Raw genomic sequence first — 26,695 nt, forward strand, 5'->3', positions numbered from 1 at the left:
ATTTATGTAAATTTAAAAAAAAAGGCGCGGATCTATAGGACATTTTTTCCAAGACGGTCACTCTGGTAAAAAAAAAAAATCCAACCAGAAATTTCTTAACAAGAAAAAAATACGTCAAGTTCTTTCCTAAATGTGAAAATTTATTTCGGCCGGGGAGAGGGGGTTCTTATGCGGCATACCTTCATGTGTATGACATTTTTCATACCAACTTAACACGAATCCACATTTTCGGTTGGGGAGGGGTGGGTGGGTGTAAGGTCCCTTTTAGTTGATTTATTTTATACATTAAATAACTTTTAGTTGGTTTAGTTTGTGCATTAAATAACTTTACAAATTTCAGAGGGGTGTTCCGGACCCCTCTCTCGAGCTGGATCTATGTATGTAAAACATATTTTATTTGTACAAACAAAGAGATATAAATGTTTGATCGGCGTTTTCTAAGTGGAGGGTCCAAGGTCAGTTATACCGGTCGTTCGTTTAGTTCATTTAACGTATGACTGTACTTCGATCTATGCATGTGCAACATTATAACACAGAGTGATATACATCTTTTATTTGAGGAAATTTTTAACTATAGAGTATAATGGAAAACGGAAATTTATTTTCAAAACATCTTTCTCTGCGAAACGACAAATCTTTTTTATTATTATTCTCTCTTCAAAGCTTTTGTTGTCCCCGGGGGAGGGGGGGGCTTCTTTATAGATTAAAAGCAGAAAATAGTCATTTTATTACCTATTTCAAATGGGAAAACAAATAAAAAAAATTAACAGTGTACTTTATCAACCGCATATATTGAATATTACATAAGATAAAACATATTGGTCATTTTATTCAATTCAATTTTACCAGGGTGACCCCCCTGGAAAAAATGTCCTGGATCCGTGCCTTTTTTCCCCCTTTTTTGGGTGAAAATTCATATAAATATCAATACAAATATAAAATTTATTCAAATATGTGTGGCAGTTGGCAGTAAGCAGCTGACAGTTGGCAGTAAGCAGTTGGCTGTCGTATATGGCATTCCATAAAAATGTGACATTTTTAGAAATTTTAAAATTTAGATTAATTAATTTTTGTTTGAACTAAAATATTGAATTTCAATAAATGAAATCAGTTCGAGTTTTTGAAATTTAGAATATGAACTAATGTATTAAAATGCCAATATTCTAAATCATTATAGTATTAACTTGAATTAGGATTTTGAAAACAAACATGATAAACTATTAGGTCATTCAATTCAATCGGGTTAGGCCTTCCTCTCCACATTGCATGACATTACACGGTTATACCGGAATTTGTTTTTCCGAACTGCCTGATTGGGTTAAGTAATAAACCCTTTTGTATTTATTTTCCGTACAAATAGACTATCCATGAACTGTCGATTTTTTCCGTGGATCCGTCTTCCATGTTTTGTCAACCTTCGTAGTCATCAGTCTTGCGCACTGTTTAGTATGACCTCTTTTATTTCCAAGCGCACACGTAACGTTGATTGATTTGTTGTGTGGACTTGTTGTTTGATCCGCTTTACAGCTTCTGATACCAAGTTCTACAAAAGACATATTTATTAAGGACAGATTCTAAAAAGAAAACCATGGGGTTGTTTTCTGGAGATTTATTTCCAACAAAAATGAGTTTTATTATATTTATATCATACATGGGATTGTTCATTAACCAAGGTGGGTACTACAATCATAACAATGTCTAAACTGTTAGACCCGACTTAAAGAAACCATTGCAGCTATTATCAAAACCACGATTAGTTGGCACAAACATTTTGAATGAACAATCAATAGAAACTAAGCGATTTAGTCATAATAAATGATTTATTTGATTCCCAAAACTGTAGTTTACATGTACTGATGTAGCTAAACTTTATATTGTGCATTGAAAGTTGGAAACTCTATACACTTTGTAGTTTTTATTACATAGGCTTATTGATGGTGCAACGTTAAGGGCAAACGCAGAAACTTTTTACCCATTGCTTCAAACCACTGATGCAATGCCAAATGAAATTTCAACACAAAATGTTGTACATTATTTCATTTTGCATTGCTGCAGATTTCAATGCAGAATAGAAATTAACTCAAAAAGTGAAAATAAAATTTATAGGATTATTACATTTTGTATTATTTGATTTTCAATAAGATTAACGCAAATTGTAAAAACTCAAAATGTAATAAATTTTTTTTGATAATTTCATTTTGCGCCCAGATTAAGCAAAATGCAACAACGCAAAATGTAATGACATGAAAAGTCATGATTTTTGGATCAAAACATTTTCAAAATGATTTTGCGATATTATTCTTTCATGTTTAATAAGTTGAATCTGATTTGTTGAAAAATATTTATTTAAAAAAACTAATATGTTGGTGCGACCGTAAATGTGGCCAGTGCAGATATTTATTTTGCTATAATTTTTTAATCGGGCTCGTCAAACTGCATGTGACAATTGGTGCGTCTAGACTCTGTCATCACATGACTATGTATGTAAGTTACGTTTCCAAAAAGAAGCCTGAACAATGCTGATCGAAAGTAAATGAAGAACATTTCATTTACCATGTTTACTATTTATCTTCAATATTTATCCATCAAATCAGGGAATGTTTACTTTTAGTTGAACTTTTGCTGCGATTCTCGTGAGAACGTAGCTTTAACAAGTGATGCATTGTGGGTCCAAATTACTGCGTCGAAAAATTCTATCGAATGAATGTGCAGTAGTTCAAATTTTCTCTTCGCACAGGTGTTGCTTTAAGAGCTCGCAGTGACGAGCGTCACCTCGCGACGCTTACTGCGCTCGCTATATTACCCACTGAATAATGAATTAGCCATGCCCTCCAGCATAGCAACAGTCAACACTGCTTGACGACAATGCTAATTTTATAATCAACCATATATGCAATATCCATTGAATCAGGCATGGTGAGTCAAAATTTCTCTTTGAACAGGTGTTGTTGTTAGAAATCGCTACACTTGCTACAAATTTTATGATGAATACTAATGGCAAGCAGTGAATCTATAAGTACTCTTGACTCTGATATTTTACTCTACATGCAGTTTCCCTTAATACTTCTCATTCTGCTTCAAAATTCATTCAAATAAACATAAATATTTTAGCAATGATACGACTTAGTACATGATATATAATTACAAGGGTTGTCACAAAATTTCATAGACTGAGCTCATGTCTTTTTAAGAAATTAATGTATCTTTATAAAATTTTCTGGATGGATAAAGTGTGTTCTAGGCAGATAAATTATGAAGTTTTATCATGTTTACAATGCTAACTTGAAAATAATTTGAGTAATATAAGATTCGAAGTGATGTCGATCTCTTAACACCCGGAGCAATCTGCATTTATATCAGTCTTTCTCTAATGGAGTTGCACAGTGGCACTCTTGCCCAATTCTTAGGCCTGTATTTTTTTTAGTTTCCATTATTCACATACATAGAGAAACCATTTTAGTCATTTTAAATACTAAAGACCAGAACACATATCCTTGTCTACCAAAGATTTATGACTTGTACATTTCTGTAGTACTTAGTGAATTCAAGATCAAAACACTTGATCATAGTACATTGCACAGCCTATGCCAACGCAGCCACCATTTTTCAAAAAGTCAGATTTCAACCTGATGTATATTATATAAATATGCCTGTTTTGGAGGGTAACAGTTGAAACTGACACCCCAAGGAAAACCATTGTCAACCGACGCGTCAGAGGAGGTTGACAATGGTTTTCCTTAGGGTGTCAATTTCAACTGTTACCCTCCAAAACAGGCACCATTTATTTTATTATACTGAATGTCTTCTTGATTTAGGATGTCGGCAAAAAAAAATTGTCGATCGTCTTTACGCTCACATTTAGAAAGTTTTATTCAAACTCCTTGCTACTTTGAAAAAGATTTACTGACTACTTTATTGTTTATTTGATATTCTAAGAGTCCTTAAATATTATCTGCAGAAACATAAAACTGAGATAGTCTGGAGTCTACAGAACTAGATTTACTAGAACCACCTGTCAATGCAAACTTGTATATACTCATATTTTTAATAAAACATGTATCTGATCGGTCAATATTGAATACACAAAAACGACTTGTGAATTCTATTCAATATTGCTCAAAGTCATACTGTAGGACAGACATTATAGCATTAATCATGATAATTGCAGTGTTACTATTAGTAGTTACACACATTTTATGTAAATTGTTTAATACATTCATATGATATATTTTTTTTTATTTTAAGGTATACTCGTGACTGCATCCAAAAATAAGAATAATACCTATAATTATAACACAGTGACAGTTGTTCTACTGACAGAGTTACTTAAACTGGTGGTATCTTCTATTGTATATTTAAAGGAGTAAGTATCACTGTATTTTTTGTTTACCCATTACAAAAAAATTAATGTCAATTGTGACAGATTCAAAGTTTGCATACAAGTTATTGCCATGCTTTAAAAAGTGTGTGGTGTATCAATGAACAACATGGAATTTTGAGGAACTGCTTGTAAAATGTGTTCTGTAACAAATCTTGATAAGTTAATCGTTGTCTTTAACCAAGTTTATTAAATGTTGTATGTCTAAAAAATTTTAAACATTTTTATGCTTTATTTTCAGCAATCCTGTTTCTAGTTATTTCTCAGAAATCTACAAACACAGAAATGGTGAGTCTTTTATATTGCTTAAAACAGCAGATACAGAGAAATTTGAGACTAGAGATTTTAATGAAATCCTGATTGATCTGAACAAGTTCTTATTTAATGAACAAAAGGACTTTGTTGGAGATCGCAAGAGAAAATATGTTGCATGTACACATAGTCACAATCAATAGTAGTGAAATAAAGACATTGATTTCTAAACTGCCAGTGTGGGGTGGGGGAAGATTTATACAAACAAATTTTTTGTTGCAAATATGTAATATATATGATAATTATAGGTGTAAATTTCTGTAATATTTTCATACTAATAGATTCAAATGGACTGGTATTTTACCAGCCAGGTTTTCATTGTCACTGTTATTTTTGCATTAAGAGAACAATTGGGCAATTGCTTTTGGACAGCTGTTTACATTACCAATTGTGATGTCCCAGTACATGCAATATATTTCCCATTTCATATCAAAAAATTACTTAGCGCCTTTCTTGTTTTTCTACACAAGATCAATGCTTACTTTCAACATTAATATATAATTTTATTCTCTTTGAAAAGGACATTTTCTTTTCTGAAAGACTTATTGGCATGCCGGGGTTATTATATTAATGAATATGAAAAAAATCCAGTTACCTTTTTTTAAAGATTTTCTGATAGATTAAGAATCATAAAATCTTAACAAAAGATTTTTCTTAAATGGAGTGTAGCAAAATATTTTTTAATGTTTTTAAAAAATCACTAGTAAGTTGGGGTCTGAAAAAAATTACATTTTACAAAGAATACAAATTATAATTAGCAATCCCTCTGTAATTGATTTAATTTTATCTTTGTTTAAATCTGATTTTTTTTTCAGTGTTGATGTATTATTTTGTTCCTGCTGCTCTCTACTGCCTGTACAACAACCTGCAGTTTGTCAATCTAGCAACCTATGACCCCACGACTTATTACCTTCTACTGCAGTTCAGGGTCGTAGTCACGGGTGTAGTATTTCAGGTATGTTAATTTTCCACCTCTTCTAATAACTTCAAATCACTTTGCTAAATACATTTAAATATTATAATTTTTTCACATTTTTGAATTTTTTCTGAAGAACTTGGGGCCAATTTCAACCAAACTTGCCTCAAAATATCACCGAATATAGTATTATAGGGGATTTGAATAGGGGTGTGCAATATTACCGGTATATCGGTATATTGCGGTATTATCCACCACGATAATATATCGCGATATGAAAATCAGATACCGGTATTTCACGATATTTATAAAGATATATAAAAACCTCCTTTATTGTAGAAACTGTTAAAATAAAACTGTAAAATTTAAGTCTTTTTCTTTCGTTGAAAGAATTTTTTTTTCGGGAGAGAGAAAGAGAGAGGAGAGAGTATTGGAAGCTTTTAATTCACTGTTGCAGTTTTCTATCTTACTTTGAAATAAAATTACTAATTAATAAGACTTTAAAATAAAATTTATCAGGAAGAAAATATATAAAACATTTTTACAGGGTGTATACCATATGCATTGCGGTTCTCAAAATCTCACATTGAATCTACACGATCGACATCGCGGTGAAATGTCAAGTTCAATATACATGTACACATATTACAAGTATTATCGTTTTCCTACCTCTGCTACAGTTTGCAAATGCTAAAATTTCGCATGCTGAATATATTTAAAAATTGGATGTTTGATTTCAATGGAATCAATAATACTTTACATATGAAACACAGAACCAAGCAATACCATTGACAATACTGACCAATCGCAGTGAATAAACAACAATTACATGTGAACGGACAAAGCAAGTTTACTTCCTATAATGACGATAGCTACATAGTACAACAGTAGCAGAGTAGCCTCACTAATTCCATTCTTTTTAAATTTTCTTATACATGTTAAACGTATTTTTAAAAAACCCATCCGGTCAAATCACAACAGATATAATACATGATTTTAGGACAGAAAACGGGCTTTGACTGACCACGTGTTGCTCCTGACTACAAATGCCGTACTGGGAAACAATCGTTCAATGTGATTGGCCAGTATTATTGGGGTATTGTTGTATTCCGAGTTTCATATGCAAATTAATATTGATTTCGTTGATCCAATCGATGAGTAAAATGATAACTAGCACACAAAATTTTAGCACGCCCCATCAAGCAAACTGTCACGCTGTTTGTAAAATGATAATAAATGGTCATCCATGTTTTCACTTGTAGCAGTGTTGTTTTAATTATTTTTAATAACTTTCATGCCATTTTAAACACCTTATGCTATAGCAGGAGCATGTATATATTAAAAGAGGTCATTAAAGGATTGTAGTCTTGATATCAGTGAAATTAGGTCGGGTTAGACTAAATTACCAAAACGCACGAAAACAGGTCACAATTTCTTTCTGTTTTTTTTTTAAATTTTATTTTGTTACCACAATAAAATTATTTTCATATAGGCCTAATATGTATATTGTTTTAATCTTTAATGACATTTTATGCTACTTCATTAACCCCCCCCCCCCCCCAAAAAAAGAATTCAATGAAAAAAGATTATATAATCTGTAAAAATTTTTATTTCAATGTGAAATTTCTCCAAGAGAGTTCATCTTGTTTTACTATTTTACCTGGAATTTGATTAAAAGTAAAGTGTTAATTTGGTGTGCAATCAATGTCTTATCCCTCCTCCCGCTTTTAAACTTAAAGATAAATTCAAATAGTCTTTGAACTTGACAGCATTTCAAACATTCTGCTCAAATTTATTAATGATAATTAATCTACAATATATTGCAAAATATTGCAATATATCGCAATGTGGATTTCCTTCGCAATACCCAACTCTAGATTTGAATATACATGTACAGTTAATTCTCGATAAACCGCCACCTTTTGTAATTTAGAAATCATGGCGGTATAACGAATTTGGCGATGATTTGAATTTCCTATATTTTAAAACATAGTTACCTTTTAGAAATACCATAAAGCGTTTTTTCTTATAATTACATGTACATGTATATACAACAGATTTCTCAATTTTAAATACTTCAAGTAATTTTTTATGTACAACTTCTTTAAAACAAAATGTGCGGTTATGAAATAAAGACATGTACATGTGCATTTATGTACATGTAAATCGGCACGTCTGATATTGAAAAAACATGCTGGGTCGATCGGCGTGATATATTGCTGAACGTACGTTAAATAGTTTCTTGAATAAATTTATTGTTTATGTCATCATTGTTTGTTAAACGTTAAACATTTGTATCGTATAATTATTTTTAAGCAAACTTTGCATTGTTTAAAGCAGAGATCATCAAAATAATATCGTATTCGGCGTACTTTTACAACTACCTCTTTCGTGGCGAAGCCGTGACTAAATGTTTTTTTTTTAAACAAAACAACAGTACAAAATCATTGTAACCGTTCATATCAAAATTATTTGTTCATTTAATTCTAATTTAATTATTTAATTGCGTGTACCTTGTCTGGCTTTGCATGCTTTACAACAGGGATAGCGTCAACCAATTAGCCGCGCTCCACTGACCGCACACACCTGTGGCGGTATATCGAGAAAATTGACATTTAAAAATGGACGTTTGTTTTGAAAACAGGGTGGCGGATGGCGGTATGCGAATTTGGCGTTATAAAGAGAATTTTATATAGCAGGAAAAAGTGTGTCTTGGGGAATCATGGCGGTATTTGAAAATGGCGATGAATCGAATTTTTTTTTACTGTATAGCAAAGCATTTTTTTTAGGGGGATAAATTTTTAAAAATCTTAAGAGCCACTGGGCCAAAAGAATTGAAAATTATCTGAGGCATGATTCAAGTTTGTTCAAATCATGACCCCTGCTATAAATAGCAAGTCTTAATTGGACATATATTCATAGCAAGCATGCACAGGTTGTGCAGAATCAAATTTATCGAATCGTAACTTCTGGAGGTAGGGTGGGGTCACAACAAAGTTGGGGCCAAACGTAAATTCCACTTTAATAATGGTATATCACTATTATAGTGAATTTTCGCTATATTTTCAGCCAAATTTGCCCTCGATTTTAACCAGATATCATGCTTGCTGTTCATAGTGCAAGTCATGTGCACACATATTAGAGAAATTGAGAATCAGATTTTTTTGAAAGCTACCGCAATCACTCGTCGCTATGTTAAAATGCAATTTCCGCTTTAAAAAGTATGTTTGCATTATTAAATGCATCGGAAGAAAATTTAATAGAATATATAATATGTAAGGGTGCCAATTTGTATCCATTTTTATACCCACAAATTCAAATTCACTCAAAGAAATATGAAATACATGTATCAATAAAAACTTGTGTTCTGAAGAACAGCAAAGCCATGATTTGTCATTTTGATTTAGAAGCATTCACAGATAGTGTAGATTCAAGTGTGTTTTATCATGGAGGTAGGGTGGGGACACAAGCCCCTCAACCCAACCCCTTCTCCCCATACCAATTTTATATGGAGAGGACTTATTTAGGCAGTGCCTGCTGTCCAATCCAGTTATGTTTATTCATAATAGAATATTGTTTAAATTATTAAATTATTTATATAAGTATATTTAACCTTTTCAATACTGAGCTGATTTATACTTTCACAAGCCAAAGTGTTTGGGTGAGCAATATAACCCATGCGTCTTTTGTTATGGCTAGAATCGTAAATCTCGAAAAATTAGCTATCATATATTCCATATTATCCGCCCCGGGCGCTTAGAAAATTGCGAAAAGGGGGTGGTTATTTTGGTATTCTCTTTATAATCTTTAATGTCATATTTTAACTTTAAAAAAAAAAAACTTTTTAAAAAAATAAATATAAAGAACCACTAAATTAATGTCTAACTTTTCTAACTTTACTTTAAGTAAAGATAATCTACCCAAATTATGCTAAATGACTAGTTTCATTTTCTTTTTCTTCAAATTTTGGCAGACTTTTGATATGATTCTAAATGATTTTAATCACTGTACATGGGGCCCTTATCTCCTGATAATTGAAAAACAACTATGGGGTGCTTACAGGGGTAGGGGTGGTTAATAGGGATTATACGGTATTATTTTTATTTAGGTAATGTTAAATCTGCAAAAATAAGAAAGTTAAAACAAATGTCAATGTAGAATATTCTTTTTCTGATTTCAGGTCATCTTTAGCAAGAAATTAAGTAGATATCAGTGGGTTTCGCTGACATTTTTGACTCTGGGATGCATAGTAAAAGAGTACGGCCATGACAGCAAGTCATCCCTTGCCACATCTGCTGCTTCTACATCCAGTTCCCTCTCGGTCTACTTCAACCGCCATCTTCTCCTCATTCTGGTCCAGGTCTTCAGTTCCTGCTTTGCAGGTGTTTATAATGAATACCTACTGAAAGACAAAGGAGTGGATGTTCATATCATGCTGCAAAATGTGTTCATGTACCTGGACTCAATTTTGTGTAATGCTCTGGTGCTAGGGTTCAAGGGAGAATTTATCAGTGCATTGGAACCTGGAAACATTGCAGCTATAATGCAGCCTGGGGTTTTAATTATTGTTGTAAATAATGCTGCCATTGGCATTGTAACCAGTCTTTTCCTGCGAAACTTGAATTCCATCTTAAAGACATTTGCCAGTGCCTTAGAGCTCATGTTCACTGCTGTGTTGTGCTGGATCATTTTCGGTATTGCTATTGATATTTACACTGTTTTGGCCATTTTTATTGTATCTGTTGCTACAGTGATGTATGCCCAGAGTCCAGTAGTTAATTTGGCAAAGACTGATGTTGAAATTAAGGTTGACCCTCCAACAAAGGAATCTGTATAGACTTAAATAGATAATCATTTCACTTTCTAGCACTGCTGGTAAAAATGTACATGTGTGTGGTATGAATTATTGAAATCCTTTCTTTCAAATCGGCAAACAACATGTGTCAAACTTTTTAGAACCTTTTACATTTGTGGATACTACTCTTTAACTAATATCAATTAAGATCTTACTTAAATACATATGTATATTCTTTTCTTTTTTTGTGGGAATGCATTGTTTTTCTGGTCTGAATACAGTAGATCACTTTATTTTCATGATGATATTTTCATTCATTAATTAATTGGTATTTATTAGCGAGACAAAATTTTCACAAGCTGTGGTTTCTGTTGTATATAACCATGTATATGACAAAGATATGGGAGAATAAAATTTTTGCACAAACACATTCACACGTGTATGCAAATATAAAGTTCTCATGAATAAAAAGTGATTTACTTTACAGTATTTTGGGGGTTTATTTGTATCATTGTTTGATTATTATTGTGGGTTAGAACTATATTGTATGCAAGATGAGCATAATTATTGGGTATATATTGTATTTTCTTTACAGGGAATAATGTATACTTTGTATATACTTATATAATTTATTGTTAATTTCTATGTGAAACTTTCATTAGAAAAATATAAATGTATAACTGTCAAAACAACACAAAGATGTATTTTGTACAGTGTTTCAGTAAGTTATGGAAATAACCACTCTCTCCAGATATATGATTTTCTGTAGACTATAAAGCTCAGAATGTTGTGATTCCTTATAACATTTGTGATAATTTTTCCTGAAATTAATAATTTTTTGTGATGTAGACTTCCAGAAATCCACAATATACATTGCTTAATTGATAGTCGTGAGACATACAAGAAGTAAACTGCATTCCGTCAAACTTGTCTTTGACGAGTGAGGAAATTGTATTTTCAGATTCATAAAGTCATTCAAGGTTATAGATTTTTATTTTTTTCTGCTTGTTTGGTTTTTATTTTGGAATAAAAGATAAAACTTTTGAAAATTTTTAAACTCAAATTTATCAATGCTTCTACAAATCATTTTCAACATCATATCATTTTGAAACTCCATTAACAAATTTAACATACCATATTATTTAATGCAGTCAAATATATTGCCTTTCAACTGTAAAGTTATTAAATTCAGAATATCAAAAAGTGCATTTTTGCATAAAGGTGCTGGGTTATGGTTAAGTTTTTTGGAGATAGTACTTTTATCTATAGTAACTATGTTGTGTGTTTCATTGTACCAGTAAGTTTCAGTTGCAATTTCAGCAAAGGAATGACCAGGTTATTTTTACTGGGAAGTATTTTATAATTTTTGCTGCAGCAAAGACTATTTCAACGGTGTTCAAAACAAAGTGATATTAAATTAATGCAGCAAATTTTCCTCTGTGTATTCCTCTGTCATAACTCTTTAATTTTGAGAAATATTTGGAGAAAAATTACATTAAATGCATGTACATGTAGTTCTAAGAAAATCTGTTAACTTTACTTAAAGGGCAGGTTTAACAGGTTAAAGTTTTTGGTGCATGTTTCAACTATCAGTTAATGTTGCATGAAGAACTAGTTTAGTTTTTATATACTTAGTATCAAAATATAAGAAAGGTTGTGTATTATACAATGCAATGAATAAAATTTCTGAACATGTTTGCATAAATAACTGTTCCATTAGTTCACCACAGTATTGGATCTTATAATATCAAGTCAAATAATTTTTTAGCATGTATTTCAACAGTGTTCAAAACAAAATGATATATTAATGCAGCAAATTTTTTGTATACATAACTCTTAATTTTGAGAAATATTTGGAGAAAAATGACATTAATTGCATGTACATGTAGTTCTAAAAAATCTGTTAACTATTACTTAAATGGCGGGTTGGAACTCGGTCAATGTTGCATCTAAAACTTAGTACATGTAATAATATATGAAAGGTTATATCAAACAATCTGAATAAAGTCCAACAGAGCATAAATAACCATTCCATTAGTTCACCACAGTATTGGATCTTATAATATCAAGTCAAATAATTAGCTATAGTGTCAAAAATATATGTTTTTTTACCCCATCTCCGATGATTTTTCATTGAAATTCTGGGTTACGATTAGTAGACGTCTGTCATGTGATAGAGGAGTATTACTTATCCATGGTCACTTTAAAATTGGCACATGGTAAATATAGAGGAAATTTTCTTTTGTAACATTTAATGTTTTTTTAAGTGACAATGTCTGATAACATGTACATGTATAAAGTTAGCTAACATCATTAACGGGCACATATTTTGGAACTTTTTCTCTCTTCACCAAATTTCTTCAAAACTTTGACAATTAAATTTTATTGCAAGAAACACTCTAAAAATAATATATGTAGCACAATGTGCAATCATAATAGAAAATTAACAAGAGTGTCAAAATATATAACAAGGAGAAACAATTTTAAAACCCACAGCTACCTATAGATATAATCGATGGTGGTGTAAGTGAGTTATATAGTTTTGTAGTTACTGGCTACAGGATGATACCTCATCAGTCATAAATATACTTACGAGGTATCATCCCTTACCCTATCACTACAAAACTATGTAACTAATTATACTAGGCTGGCATATGATTTGGGTACTGTTATTTAGAATTCAATTAATCAGCATTTCTGATAAGGACAACTTTTTGAGAGGTTTGTTCAATACTGGTAATATTAAAGTCAAGGTTAACAATACCTAAAACAGTCAAATCCCTAAATATGATGAAATTTATGAAGAGAAACTCCCATTTATTGCATGAGACAATTCAATTAACGTGTACTTTCATTACATTCAGGGTGAAGTTGGTAAGAAAGAAAAGTACTAACATTGATTTGAGATTATAAATATTGAATATTTATTTCTCTTTTTTAGTGCAATATATTCCATGTGTACTCTTTTTGTTTTAAATATATATTTCATGTAATTGTTATGGTACTATTGGACTTTTACAAGAATCACTGACTTTTACAGTTGACTGTTTACTTGGACATTTAAACCTGTATCATCTACGGAGGTACAAAATTGATAATGGATAAGAAAACCGTTCTAGTGGTCATAGTAATGGTGTTAGGGGCACGTAAATGTCAAGGCCTGGATTTAAGAGTAGGATGATTATCGTTTTCTTTAAGGGCAACTTATCTGTGCTTTAAAATATCCATTGTTTTTGGTGAATTAAGGTTTGAGCTAAATATTTATATCTTAAAAGAGCTTCCATACACTGTCCTAGTGTGAAAGTAATTCGTCAACTGTACAAGTCAGCGCCTCTCATAAAAGTCCAATAGTATATATGCAGGCATGTCACAAACTTATTCAGTTTGGCCTGCCCAATGTTTTAAATAACCATATTGTGATGATTTTAAATATCTTTAGTTTCAAACTGTTTGTTGTTCTCTGTGCTTATAAATTAATTTTGAAGTACAGCTTGACTCCAATTATCAGTTGTGTTTATGTTTATCTATTTTTATATATTTTCTGTAAACTACTGAACCTTTTTTAGATAATTGTCTGTACATGTAGTTATCTAAGGGAGATAACCCATGGCTGTTGATTATGACGTATTTGTTCTGTGATTTGGTCCATAATTGAGACAATGTATTTTTGAAAGGATATGCTAAAGTAATTGTGGTAATCTTTGAATCAGATGAATATCAGTTCAAACTAGGAAAAGCCAAGTTTTAAAGGTACTTGGACACAGATTTGAAGTTAATATTTTCTCTATAATATTACGACTTATATTATGATTTTAATAGCATTTCACACAAAAATTAATTAAAAATCTTATTTCATTTAAAAGATATTGAAATTTCAAATTTTTCGGCGGGTTTGATTGACATATCATTGCACTCTCGCAAATTTAATTTTATTCTTAATCCTTAGGAAAAGTGGCAATCTCGTTTTGTATAAATGAAAAATATTAATACTATAATCCAGAAAATTCAGAGTAGACACGTTCGAAAGCAAAACAAACTCACAATACATTGTCAGTCCGTGCAGTTGTGGTAAGCAGACTGTGATGATTGAACGCACCCGGTGAATTCTAAGTATAAACAATAACAGAACTCGAGCCCTGTTTACAAAAACTGTGTACATAAGGCCATATAAAATTAATCTTTAGATTCTCATCCCCGCCCGCCCCTCTCAAAATGTCCCGCCCTGATGTTTTTTATTTTGATTTTTGGGTATTTTCATGTATTTTTATTCAGTAAGAATTTGGGTCAAAGTTTAAGAGTTATCTCCCGTCTGTATTAAAAGTCGCGTGTCGCTATTTATAGCAAAAACGCCATGTGAAGAATGGAGAAAAATCGGCAATAAAAGCAGTTTAAATGTGTAAGGAAAAGATAATTTGTCAGTATAGAGAAGGCAGAGAAGAAAAAATAGCATAAACACATATAGATACCATCACTGGCAGGAGCAAATATGTAGAGAGATTGTAACTAAGTAAAAATAGACGAGGAAAGTCAAGTTATATATAACGATCTCCAGCTGTGTGACTTAGCTTTGAAATAAAAAAAAAATCTACAACATCGTAGACAGATTTAAGAGAAGGCCTAGATTTTTCAGTAGAATAATTATTAGAACATTTATATAGATTTTGCAAAATAAGAAGTCACGCATACACAATTTATTGGTATCCCCACCTCATTTTGTTCAGGGTGTACCGTATAATGTGTACTTGATAATTTGTTAATTAACAATAAATTGAATATTTAAAAGAATATGAAAAGAATTAAATCTATTCATATTTGCATTAAGGTAATGAAAAAAATGTGTACGGGGCGTCCATTGTTTTGTTGATACTTAGGCCTATATATTAATTAACAATTATAAAAAATAAAAAATAAAATCCGCCCACCCGCCCCAATTTTTTTGCAAATTAGGATGAGAATCTAAAGATTAATTTTACCTGGCCTAACACGTGTATGCTCGATTTGCTAAATTCTGCAGGCACCTCTTAGTTCGGAATGACGATACTTGTGAAGGTGTTTTGCTTTCTAACATTTCTACTCTGAATAAAATTATTTTTCTTGATAAAAGTTTTAATATTTCTCATTAAAACACATCAAAATTGACACTTTTCCTAAGGATTAAGAATAAAGTTAAAATTTGTGAAAGTGCAAGGATGTGTCAATCAAACCCGCCAAAAAATTTAAAGTTTTAATGACTTTTAAACGAAATAAGATTTTTAATTAATTTTTGTGTGAAATGCTATTAAAATATATAATTCGTGATATTATACAGAAAAAATGAGAAAATATTAACTTCAAATCTGTGTCCAAGTACCTTTAATTGGCAATAGATAGACATCAGTTATATATATGTTAGAATAAAATTGTGGACTTCTATCATTGCACTTCCATTTTGACATGAACTGGCCAGGTCCATGCATGATTAAATGTGAAGGTTTCTCTACCAAATTGTGCCAATATGATATCAATAACTTGTATTGATTTATATTTTTCTTGTTTTACAGCAAGTAAATGAAATACTTAGGTTTGTTTGAAAAATTGAGCAAATGTTGATGTAATTTTTAAGTGGTTCCATTGTGTGGTTCAGTAAAGTTTGCAAAAAATGTGGAAAGTTACCATAATATTTTTTTTATCAATTCAGCTGTTTGTGAGGAAATAGCATGAGCTTAATCAAACACGGTCATGAGGTTCTTGGGTTAATTTTGCACTGTGTTTTAATTTATGAAAACAGTATTTCCATAGTGTTACTTATAACATTTGAAAATGACATCTAATCCACTGTAATTTTTTTTTTTAAATTAGGGATCAACATCAAATAATTTTTTAAACCACAAACAATATTCAGCTTTCATTTTGCTCTTGACTATAATTTCTGGCTTTCTGCATGAAAAATTATTCACCTATTTAACCCTTTTATTAGTTGTTTTTTTTTTTTAACTTTAATTGCTATATATTTATGCCCCCTGCCTAAAAAGGACTTAATGCTCCTATCAGTCAATACCTCAGTATCAATCATTAGTATATCAGTTGGTCAGTAGAAAAAGTGTTGTCTGTTTATGAGAATCTTTTTCTTAACAGCCCTAACCTTAGTGCACTGGTATCCACTGTGTAGTAGATCTGACTCCTTTTGATTTGGGTTCCACTGAAGAGTAGATAAGCATTTAAAATAGATTTTGAAGGCAACAGGTCAGGGGAAAACTGGGAATTGAAATGATACCGACTGCTCAGTATCTTGATAGGCATCAAACTTGGTACTCCTCTGAGGAGTAGATGACCCTCATTGATTTTTCACATCACAAGATCAAAGGTCAAGGGCAAACAGGATGTAGGAAGATTTTGCCTGCTCAATATCTTGATAACCCTGTCTTTATAACAGACGTCAAACATGGTACATTGGTTACCCTTAGGGAGGAAATGACCTCTGTTGATTTTGCAGTCATTAGGTCAAAGGTCAAATGACAAATTTTTGATGCACTTGTACCCTGTTTGAAGAATATAACTTGCCTTAACATTGACATGTGATAGAGATAGGCTGCCCTTGACAAGTAGATGAATAATACATTTATTGTTTCACTATCATTACAGACATTCTAAATTAAAATTTGTTTCTTTTTCATATTGCCATATGGGGTCATATATATTTATGTTTATCAATCATTTTTTATTTTAATAATTTTGTGGTGAAAACTGCAGTGAGATTACATGTACTGAATGTAGTTCTGGATTTGTTAACGTTTCTGTTTAAGGACATACGCAGTGTATCTTACCTACTGATAATTTTTCAAGATATTCTAAATGTAAAATTATAATACCATTACATGTTCATAGACAAAAAATCAGCATGCCTTACCAAGGGTTTTGAGAAGATATCAAATTTTGAAAACTTTTGTATTATTCAAAGAAAAATGTACAAAAATTACAAAACATAAACTCAAGATTTTTTTTCATCAAAAATCTTTTAAGAAGAGGTGTACAAATCCATATATAGGCATTAAAAATATTGCACACAGGTCCTTCATTTAGTGGAACTCTTCATCTCCAGGGAAGAACCCAATAAAGTTCAAACTACATTGCATATGACCTTAAAAGGTTTCTAACAGAATCTGTTTTTGCTTATTTGAAAATATTAAGTTTTTTTTCATCCCATCTGTCTATAATAATTCTTAATTTAAAATTTTTAAGTATAATTTGAAATGAAGAAAATCAAATTTCAGCTGAATGAAAGCTGTTTATAGCAATTTTGTATACTGTATCTGCAAGTAATTCACTTGTATTACATGTAGTAGGTGCACACTTTCAAGATGCTGTGGTGTTTAATTCAATGTCTTAATGCTCAGAATTTTCCCTTTCCTGTATTATAGGTGATTTTTTAAATATTAATTTTGATATGTGATATATTGTCTTTATATATTACATTAATTTCTTTGTGGGCGAAGAAAAGAATACAAATGAATGAATCAAGTGCATGTGTTTCCTGTTTAATTTTAAATATGAGAATTTAGAATAAAGTTAATATTTAAAAGTTCATAAGAAAACACAGTTTAATTAGGAACACTACCCATTCCATTGAAAAATTTCAGGAAGATCAGAGTGTCAGTTTTATACATGTACTGTTTGTTTATATAGCAGTTTTTTTCAGATCATAAAGATTTATATTTTACCGGTAATTACGGTAGTTGTGCATGTCTCCAAACAGATTAAATATGCAAAAGTACAATCATTTGTCAATCTCCTATGTAGAGTCGTCAGGATATTTTACATAACATATAAAACATGATAATTGAATGATTGTTTCAAATTAAACTAATAGTTCTAGGCTGATTTAGTAAATATCTCTTTCAAAACTCAAACATAAGCATAGATATTGAATTAGTTAAAACGAGTTTTAAAAAAATGCACCATCAGGGATTTCTCTTGTTTATCACTGTTAAATACGAGAGCCAATGACAGGAGTGAATGTATGAGCCGATGGTAGATAGTATCAATTTGAAGACTGCGGCAGGCTACTTACAAAAACAAGAGGATGCTACATCTTGTTTAACATTAACATATCGCGAAATTTATTTTTGTTGTAATTAGTTTGTTTGCCAAATGCAAAACATAGACTTGCACACCAATTGGTAGGACATTGTTGTATGAATTGGCGATGGATTACTCTGTTTACATGTTCATACAGAAGGCTCAATCTTGGAGAGCATATGAATGTCATATTTTGCACATATATGGCATGTCATTATGATTTCTAGCTCACCTGATCCAAAGGCTCAAGTGAACTTTTCTGATCAAAATTTGTTCTTTGTCTGTCGTCGTCGTTGTTGTCGTAAACTTTTCAATTTCATTTTCTTCTTAAGAACCACTGTGCTAGTTTCAACCAAACTAACCACAAAGTATTCTTATGCAAAGGGGATTCAAGTTTATTCAAATGAAGGACCACACCTTCTTCCAAGGGGAGATAATTAGTGAAAAATTAATGGCATATTTATTCTTCACAAGAACCACTGGACCAGGAAAGATGAAACTCATGTGGAAGCATTCTCAGGTAGTGTAGATTCAAGTTTATTCAAACTATGACCCCGTGGGATAGGGTGGGGCCACTGTTGGGTATCAAAGTTTAACATAGGAATGGCACAGGAAAAGTCTAAAAATCTTCTTCTCAAGAACAGCAAAGCCATGATTGGTCATAGTTAGATGGAAGTATCATCTGGCAGTGTAGATACAAGTTTGTACAAATCATGACCCCCAAGGGTAGGGTGGGGGCACAATGACTGATCAAAGTTTATCGTAGGGAGAGGGCTAAAATAGGCTGCGCCTGCTGCCCAATCCTATTCACGACAACATCTGTGAATAAAATATTGTTTAAATTAAAAGTTTATCGTAGCAGTACATAGGAAAAATCTTCTCAAGAACAGAAAAGCCATGATTGGTCATAGTTATATGAAAGCATCCTCAGGTAGCATAGATTCAAATTTGTACAAATTATGACTCTCCGGGGTAAGATGGGGCCACACAATTGAGGATCAAAGTTTAGGAATACACAGGAAAATCTTTTAAAAAATTTCTTCTCAAGAACAGCAAAGCCATGATTGGTCACAGTTATTTTAAAGCCATCTCTTGTAGTGTAGATTCAAGTTTGTTCATATCATGACCCCTGGGGTAAGGATGGGGCCATAATGGGTGATTAAAGTTTTAAGAAGGATTACATGAAAAATTCTTTAAAATTTTTCTGCCTGAGAACAGCAAAGCTCTCAATTGTTAATATATTATTTATATTGAAGCATTCTCGGGTAGTGTAGATTCAAGTTTGTTAAAATAATGACCCGCAGGGGTTGAGTGGAGCGACAATGGGTGATCAAGGTTTTATGTACATGGGAAAAATCGAGAAAATTCTTTATAAGAACAACAAAGCCATTGGTATTATTGATCATCAATATGAAAGCATCAAAAAGGTAATTAAGATATAAATTTGTTCTAATCATGACCAACCAGGAGTATAGAGGAGTCATTAAAGTGGATCATAGTTATACAAAGGAATATAAAGGCTATATCAATAAAAATGTTCATCTTATAAACAGCAAAGTCATTATGTATCATGTTATTTTAAAAGTATCCGTAGGAAGTATAGATTTAAGTTTCTTCAAATACCCTCCCCCCTCTGCTGAACCTATTTTTACTTGGTTTATCTTAACTTTTCAATACTGAACTGATTTTAGCTTTTACCTAGCCAGTTACTCAGGTGAGCGATGTGGCCCCTGGACCTCTTGTTACTGAATACCATGATTATGGACCTCTCGACCCTTGTATTTGGCCTACTTTACAAAACAATTTAGTGATTATGTACAACATACATATGTATTTGACTTTGAAAAGAAAAGTCCATGCTATTTAGCATCATAACTGTTTTCCTAGCTCGCATATTTTCTAGTCCAGTGGTTACTGAAAAAAATATTTTAAAAAGATAATTGCCATTAAATTTTGATAATTCTTCAGTATCTACTCTTTGAAAGAGAACATTTTTTTAAAAAAAAAAAAAAATAGAGGTGCTGTGGGCAATGAGCTCACTAAATGATACCCCTTGCCTCCCATATGGTTTTAACTGGTGAAAAAGTGATGTTTTTGTGGCCGGGAAACCCAAAATATGTGTCGGATCAAAAAGTAAAATAGGAGGTGCACAATGGCAATATGTAATAAAGATTCTGTGAAAGTTTCATCAAATTTCATTCAGTTTATGAGAAGTTGTAAAGATGGGTACCCCAAAGCGTAACAGAGAAATACAAAATGACGGACATCTGAAAATATTGATACTATATACCCTCCCGCTTTTCAAGCGGGGGGTATAAAAAACCTAATTTCTCTAAAATTCACCCAAGGATACCTTGTGTCAAGTATAGGTTTAAATTGGCACAGTGATTTTTGAGAAGAAGTTGCAAAGCTGAAAAAGTTTCCAGATGAATTTAAATTATATTAGCTTATTTGAGACTTTAGCAGAGGTGAGCAAAAAGTAACAAAATTAAACAGGTTATGGTTTTATTTAATTAATTTTTTAAATTGTAAAGCAGCCTTCCATTTCTTTAAGAAATACAAAATGAGTCATCTGAAAATATTGATAAAACTAACGAGGCTCATGGGCCTTATAGGTCATCATGCAACAACTTTCCAACTACATGTATTGAATTTGGTTCATGTTTGAAACCAGAGGCCCTGTTATCTCAATTTTGAAAGAGGCACTATTGCTTATCATAACTGTACATTTAGCATGCTTAGTATAGTTACTTTTGAAATATTCATAAGCAGAGAAGGGGCCAAAAATGCATTTCAACTATTCAATCAGTAATATTCAGTAATATTCAGTATTGCCCCAACCCTACAGGAACCCCTGACCCTGGGTACACACATTTTACAGTTTCGGAAAAAGATGCCCTTGCATTCTACTTTATGTTCTGTTAGTTACTTTACGTTCTGATAATTACTTTACGTTCTGTTAGTTACTTTACGTTCTGTTACTTTACGCTCAGCGCTCTGTTGTTTTATGCACTAAGTAAACTAACAGAATGTAAGCTTGTTAGCTTACAGAAGTTCACTTTCAGAAATCTCTAAAATTTTAGTAAGGGATTTGCTTTTAAGGTACTTACAGCTTTGTGTGGGAGATATACTGCAGAGTAGATGCAGTTTATTCCTCGAGAAAATGTATGCATGCATTGTTAACTATAGATAGACAAAAATTGCATGCATGTACACATGTATGCTAAAGTCAGCTCACCAGAACGGATATTGATAAGGTTCTAAAGAAGTGTTCCTTTGAGAAAACATTAACTTCAAATCTGTGTCTATGCACTTTTAAAAAACCAAAGTAAGCATGCTAAGTGTTATCAGTGGTGCCTCTTTCAAAATTGTGAATTTCATGGGCTCTGGGCTTCTGGTTTAAAACACGATTCAAATTCAATTTTGTTTAAATGAGCGATGGGAACTTTCTTTTAAATTCTTCACAGAAGAGCAACTGGCAAAGCCATTTGTCATATTTATGTGATATAGTGATATTTATGTGTCGAAACATCCTCAGGTAGTTTACATTCAAGTTTGTTTAAATCATGGAATCTTGGGTTTAGGGTGGGGCTGCAAAGAAACGAACTGTTTTACGGTGGAAAATAAAGGTCAATTTTGTTTAATTCGCACACACTGTTAAGCCATGGTTAGTCATATTTGTATGTAAGCACCCTCAGGAAGTTTGCATTAAAGTTTGTTAAGTTCATGCCTCCTTGGGGTAAGTTGGAGCTACAATAAAGGATAAAATGTTTATAGTAGAAAATTAAGGGAAAATCTCAAAAAAAATTCTTATGAATAGTAAACCATGATAAGGCATACTTTTATATTGAAGTATTCTTATAGGCAGGCTTTTGTTAAAATCATGACCCGTTTGTGGTCTTAATTACATGTTTTACATAGGCCTACATGAAGAAATATATGGGGGGGGGGAATCTGCTGATGTGAACGTTGTGGTCAACAGGTCTCTTTTAGTAACAGGTACATCGGCATTAGACACAAAATATTACTATAATTAAGGACGTTCGATCCTGAGATTTTCAGCGTAATTTGGTCAGGCCCTTTATTTATAAAATTCTGCATCATTTTTAAGTTCTAACATTAAATCTGACTTCTACAGTGCAAATTTAACTATATTCAATGAAAAGACAGCGATTAAATTCCATTCAAGTAGAATTAAGATAGGGACTATAATTTGTGGCGGAAGGGTTTTTAGACGAAAATGATCAGTTTTTCCATTTTGACCTATAACAGTACTGTTAATTTTGGATTCTATTTTTCCATCATGGTTGCACAAAAAGCTGTTTTTTTGCAGATAATTGTGTTATGCTGGTTCTGAAATATCTATCAAATTATTTCTTATGAATTCTATCAACAAAGTGTGACAAATATAGTAAATATATTCTGAAAATCCAGGAAAAAATTGAGCCAATTTTAACTTAAAATTGACACTTTTTTAGTAATATCTGAAAATTTACATCATATACCCCCGCTTTTGATTGATTGATTGTATACTGTTTAACGTCCCTCTCCAGAATATTTCACTGATATGGAGACGTCACCATTGCCGGTGAAGGGCTGCAAATTTAGGTCTATGCTCGGCACTTACGGCCCTTTGAGCAGGGAGGAATCTTTATCGTGCCACACCTGCTGTGACACGGGGCCTCGGTTTATACGGTCTCATCCGAAGGACCGCCCCATTTAGTCGCCTTTTACGACAAGCAAGGGGTACTGAGGACCTATTCTAACCCGGATCCCCACGGGACCCCCACTTTTGATGTTCTATTCTAAATATTCAAGATAAATTTGGCTTATTTGCTTAAAATCAGAAAAAGTTTAAGACTTTAAAATAATTTTCTTGCTTATTAAATTTTCAATGTCAGAAAAATCACTTTTTTTAGTGCAGAAAGGTCAAATAATTGATTATGCGAAGCAGTTAAAACTTTTTCTTAGTCACGATTTTTAAGTGTCTTTTTTTAAACAAACTTAGAGTTCATTTTGTTTCATGCTTTAATTGGATAAAAATATTGGAGGGAAAATGTCAAAAATATAATTTTTAATCAAGACACAAATTTCAGTGCAAAAAGGTCATATTAAATGTACTTTAGCGCCAAGAGAAGCGTATTGACCCCCATATTTTTTTGATTTGAATTTTAATAAAGCTATGTATGTAGAAACTAAAAATATACTTGGCAAAAAAGTTTAAGACTTTAAATATCAGTATAAATGCACTGTAGTTTACCTTCATTTATTTTTCTCCACCACGCCGCTATCAGGGAAAATACAGCATCTGTATAACTTTGCATGAAAGCTATTATCAATCCTAGTTTTTATTTGGGCTACCTTTATGATACTTATATATTTTTTAATCAAAATATGCTACAGCAACTCAGACTACCAACAATAAAAGAAATGTGCTGAAATGGAGACAGCCTTAACTAGATATCATTGAGATGGTGGCCATCTCAAAGGGCCCCGCTTTTAGCAATGAACATGAAAATGTAACATAGCTGAAAAGGGTTTATTTTGAAGGTGTTTGAGATGAAAGGGGACAAAAAGTAACACTCCCTGGGAAAAAAAATACAATTAACAAGAGGCCCATGGGCCACATCGCTCACCTGAGAAGCTTTGACCATTCTGTTCTTTACCAGATTTCCCCCTTGTTATACATAATGCATCCCCACCCTACCCCACTGATCATAATTTAGACATTTTGAAATCTACACTACCCCATGATCCTTCCATGGGCACATATAATTCAGCTTTTTTGGCCCAGTGGTTCCTGAGAAGAAGATTTTCAAAGATTTTTCCTATATATTTCTATGTAAAACTTTGATTCCCTGTAATGGCCCCGCCCTTCCCCCGAGGGTCATGATTCCTATAATTTAGAATTTACACTACCCCAGAATGCTTCCACATAAGTTTCAGCTTTTCTGGCCCAGTGGTTCTTGAGAAGAAGATTTTCAAAGATTTTTCCTGTATATTTCTATATAAAACTTTGATTCCCCATTGTGGCCCCACCCTTCCCCCGGGGGTCATTATTTGAACAATTTAGAATCTATATTATACCAGGATGCTTCCACATAAGTTTCAGCTTTTCTGGCCCAGTGGTTCTTGAGAAGAAGATTTTCAAAGATTTTTCCTCTATACACTGTAATTCTATGTAAAACTTTGATTCCCCATTGTGGCCCCCCTACCCCCGGGGGTCATGATGTGAACAATTTAGAATCTACACTATACCAGGATGCTTCCACATAAGTTTCAGCTTTTCTGGCCCAGTGGTTCTTGAGAAGAAGATTTTCAAAGATTTTTCCTAAATATTTCTATAAAACTTTGATTCCCCATTGTGGCCCCGCCCTTCCCCCTGGGGTCATTATTTGAACAATTTAGAATCTACATTATACCAGGATGCTTCCACATAAGTTTCAGCTTTTCTGGCCCAGTGGTTCTAGAGAAGAAGATTTTCAAAGATTTTTCCTATATATTTCTATATAAAACTTTGATACCCCATTGTGGCCCCGCCCTTCCTCCGGGGGTCATGATTTGAACAATTTAGAATCTACATTATACCAGGATGCTTCCACATAAGTTTCAGCTTTTCAGGCCCAGTGGTTCTTGAGAAGAAGATTTTCAAAGATTTTTGCTATATATTTCTATGTAAAACTTTGATTCCCCATTGTGGCTCCGCCCTTCTCCCGGGGGTCATGATTTGAGCAATTTAGAATCTACACTACCCCAGGATGCTACCACATAAGTTTCAGCTTTACTGGCCCAGTGGTTCTTGAGAAGAAGATTTTTTAATGACCCAACCCTATTTTTGCCTTTTCTTGATTATCTCCCCTTGCGAGGGGATATGTCCCTTCATTTTAACAATTTAAATTTCCCTTCACCCAAGGATGCTTTGTACCAAGTGTGGTCAAAATTGACCCAGTGGTTCTTGAGAAGAAGTCGAAAATGTGAAAAGTTTACAGACGGACAGACAGACGGACGGACGACGGACAAAATGTAATCAGAAAAGCTCACTTGAGCCTTCGGCTCAGGTGAGCTAAAAACTTAGAAATGCATCCTCTATGAAAATTGTTGCATATCCTCTATCATAATATGGAAGGAAAATCACAAAAGTTCCATATCAAGTCAATTTGTTTGAGGCTGAGCGGACTTAAGGGAAAGAAATTATGCAGCGAACAAAAACTTTAAAAGGAGAGGCTATTTTTTACCCTTGACCTAGAGACTTTGTTCAAGGTCATTGCACATTCACTGAGCAAGGGCACTCTGTGAGCGAAGTATGAGCAACATTGGACTAATAGGAGAGAAAATATGCTCCGAACAAGGATTTTCATATAATTCTGCTATGATTTTGAGATTTTGAGGGCCAGTCAAGAACATCTACATTGTTTTGAGTCAGGAAATCTCTGGTTGTTCGAGCCGTGAGTGTTGTTGCGTTGTCCTGCTGGAATGTTAAACCAGGACCATTGGTGCGAAGATACGGCAGTACAAATGTAGAGAGTATCTTTGAGCCGTCAGCGTATCGTTCACTACAACAAGTCTTGTCCGGTTTCCTCAACAAATTCCTCCCCAAACCAATACACTACCATCCCGAATCTGTCTACTTCCGTCACATAGCAACCAGCAAAAGGCTCTCCACGTCTCCTTCAGACGCGGGTTCTTCCATCGGTAAATTTCAAACTAAAACAAGACTCATCACTGAAGAGTACTCTGGACCAGTCTTGCAATCGAAAGCGCAAGTGATGCTGTGCCCAATTCCGTCGCGAATTTTTATGCCGATCTGTTAGTTCTGTCCCTTTGTACGGTCTACGGGCTCTCAAACCGCAATGCTTCAGTCGGTTTCGCACTGTCTGAGACTGAGGGCCAATCCTTCTCCCTAAAGCATCGTGAGCAGAATCTACCGCAGTTAAAAATCTGTTTCGCAGATGGAGCAAATGGATTTGACGGTCCTCCCTAAGGGTAGTAACTCTAGGTCATCAGTTGATCAAGTGGTCTGGAAACGTCGCCAGAGAAGATTGTCTTCCGAGTTGTTCTGACTGTCGCCGCAACAGCGTTTTTGGGACATACCTGCTTGGAGCATCCCTATGGAACGCTCACGTTTATCTTTGGACAATCGAGGCATTTCAAAAAACGCAGAAATTTAACCAAATTTTAGATTTTCTTTGAGGACTAAAGACAAGGATTTTCTACGCCAAGAATTGTACGGATACACGTG

General features: G+C 33.0%; 1 protein-coding gene and 1 long non-coding RNA gene across 2 annotated transcripts; both read left to right on the top strand.

Moving 5' to 3' along the window:
- Nucleotides 1-1,514: 1,514 nt before the first annotated feature.
- On the top strand, nucleotides 1,515-11,521 carry LOC134234952 (UDP-galactose transporter senju-like). The gene is made up of 5 exons (XM_062717030.1): nucleotides 1,515-1,673; nucleotides 4,246-4,363; nucleotides 4,620-4,666; nucleotides 5,506-5,645; nucleotides 9,787-11,521. Exons 1-5 carry the CDS (start codon nucleotides 1,589-1,591, stop codon nucleotides 10,441-10,443), a joined length of 1,047 nt encoding a protein of 348 aa, XP_062573014.1. The 5' UTR covers nucleotides 1,515-1,588; the 3' UTR covers nucleotides 10,444-11,521.
- Nucleotides 11,522-15,758: 4,237 nt separating this feature from the next.
- On the top strand, nucleotides 15,759-17,899 carry LOC134234958 (uncharacterized). The gene is made up of 2 exons (XR_009985294.1): nucleotides 15,759-17,195; nucleotides 17,538-17,899. It is a non-coding gene; the product is annotated as an uncharacterized LOC134234958 (long non-coding RNA).
- Nucleotides 17,900-26,695: the final 8,796 nt, after the last annotated feature.

The sequence above is a fragment of the Saccostrea cucullata genome, unplaced genomic scaffold (assembly GCF_032062105.1).
Source record: "Saccostrea cucullata isolate Sc308-1 unplaced genomic scaffold, CSIRO_AGI_Scuc_v1 ctg617, whole genome shotgun sequence".
NCBI classification, from domain to species: Eukaryota; Metazoa; Mollusca; class Bivalvia; order Ostreida; family Ostreidae; genus Saccostrea; species Saccostrea cuccullata.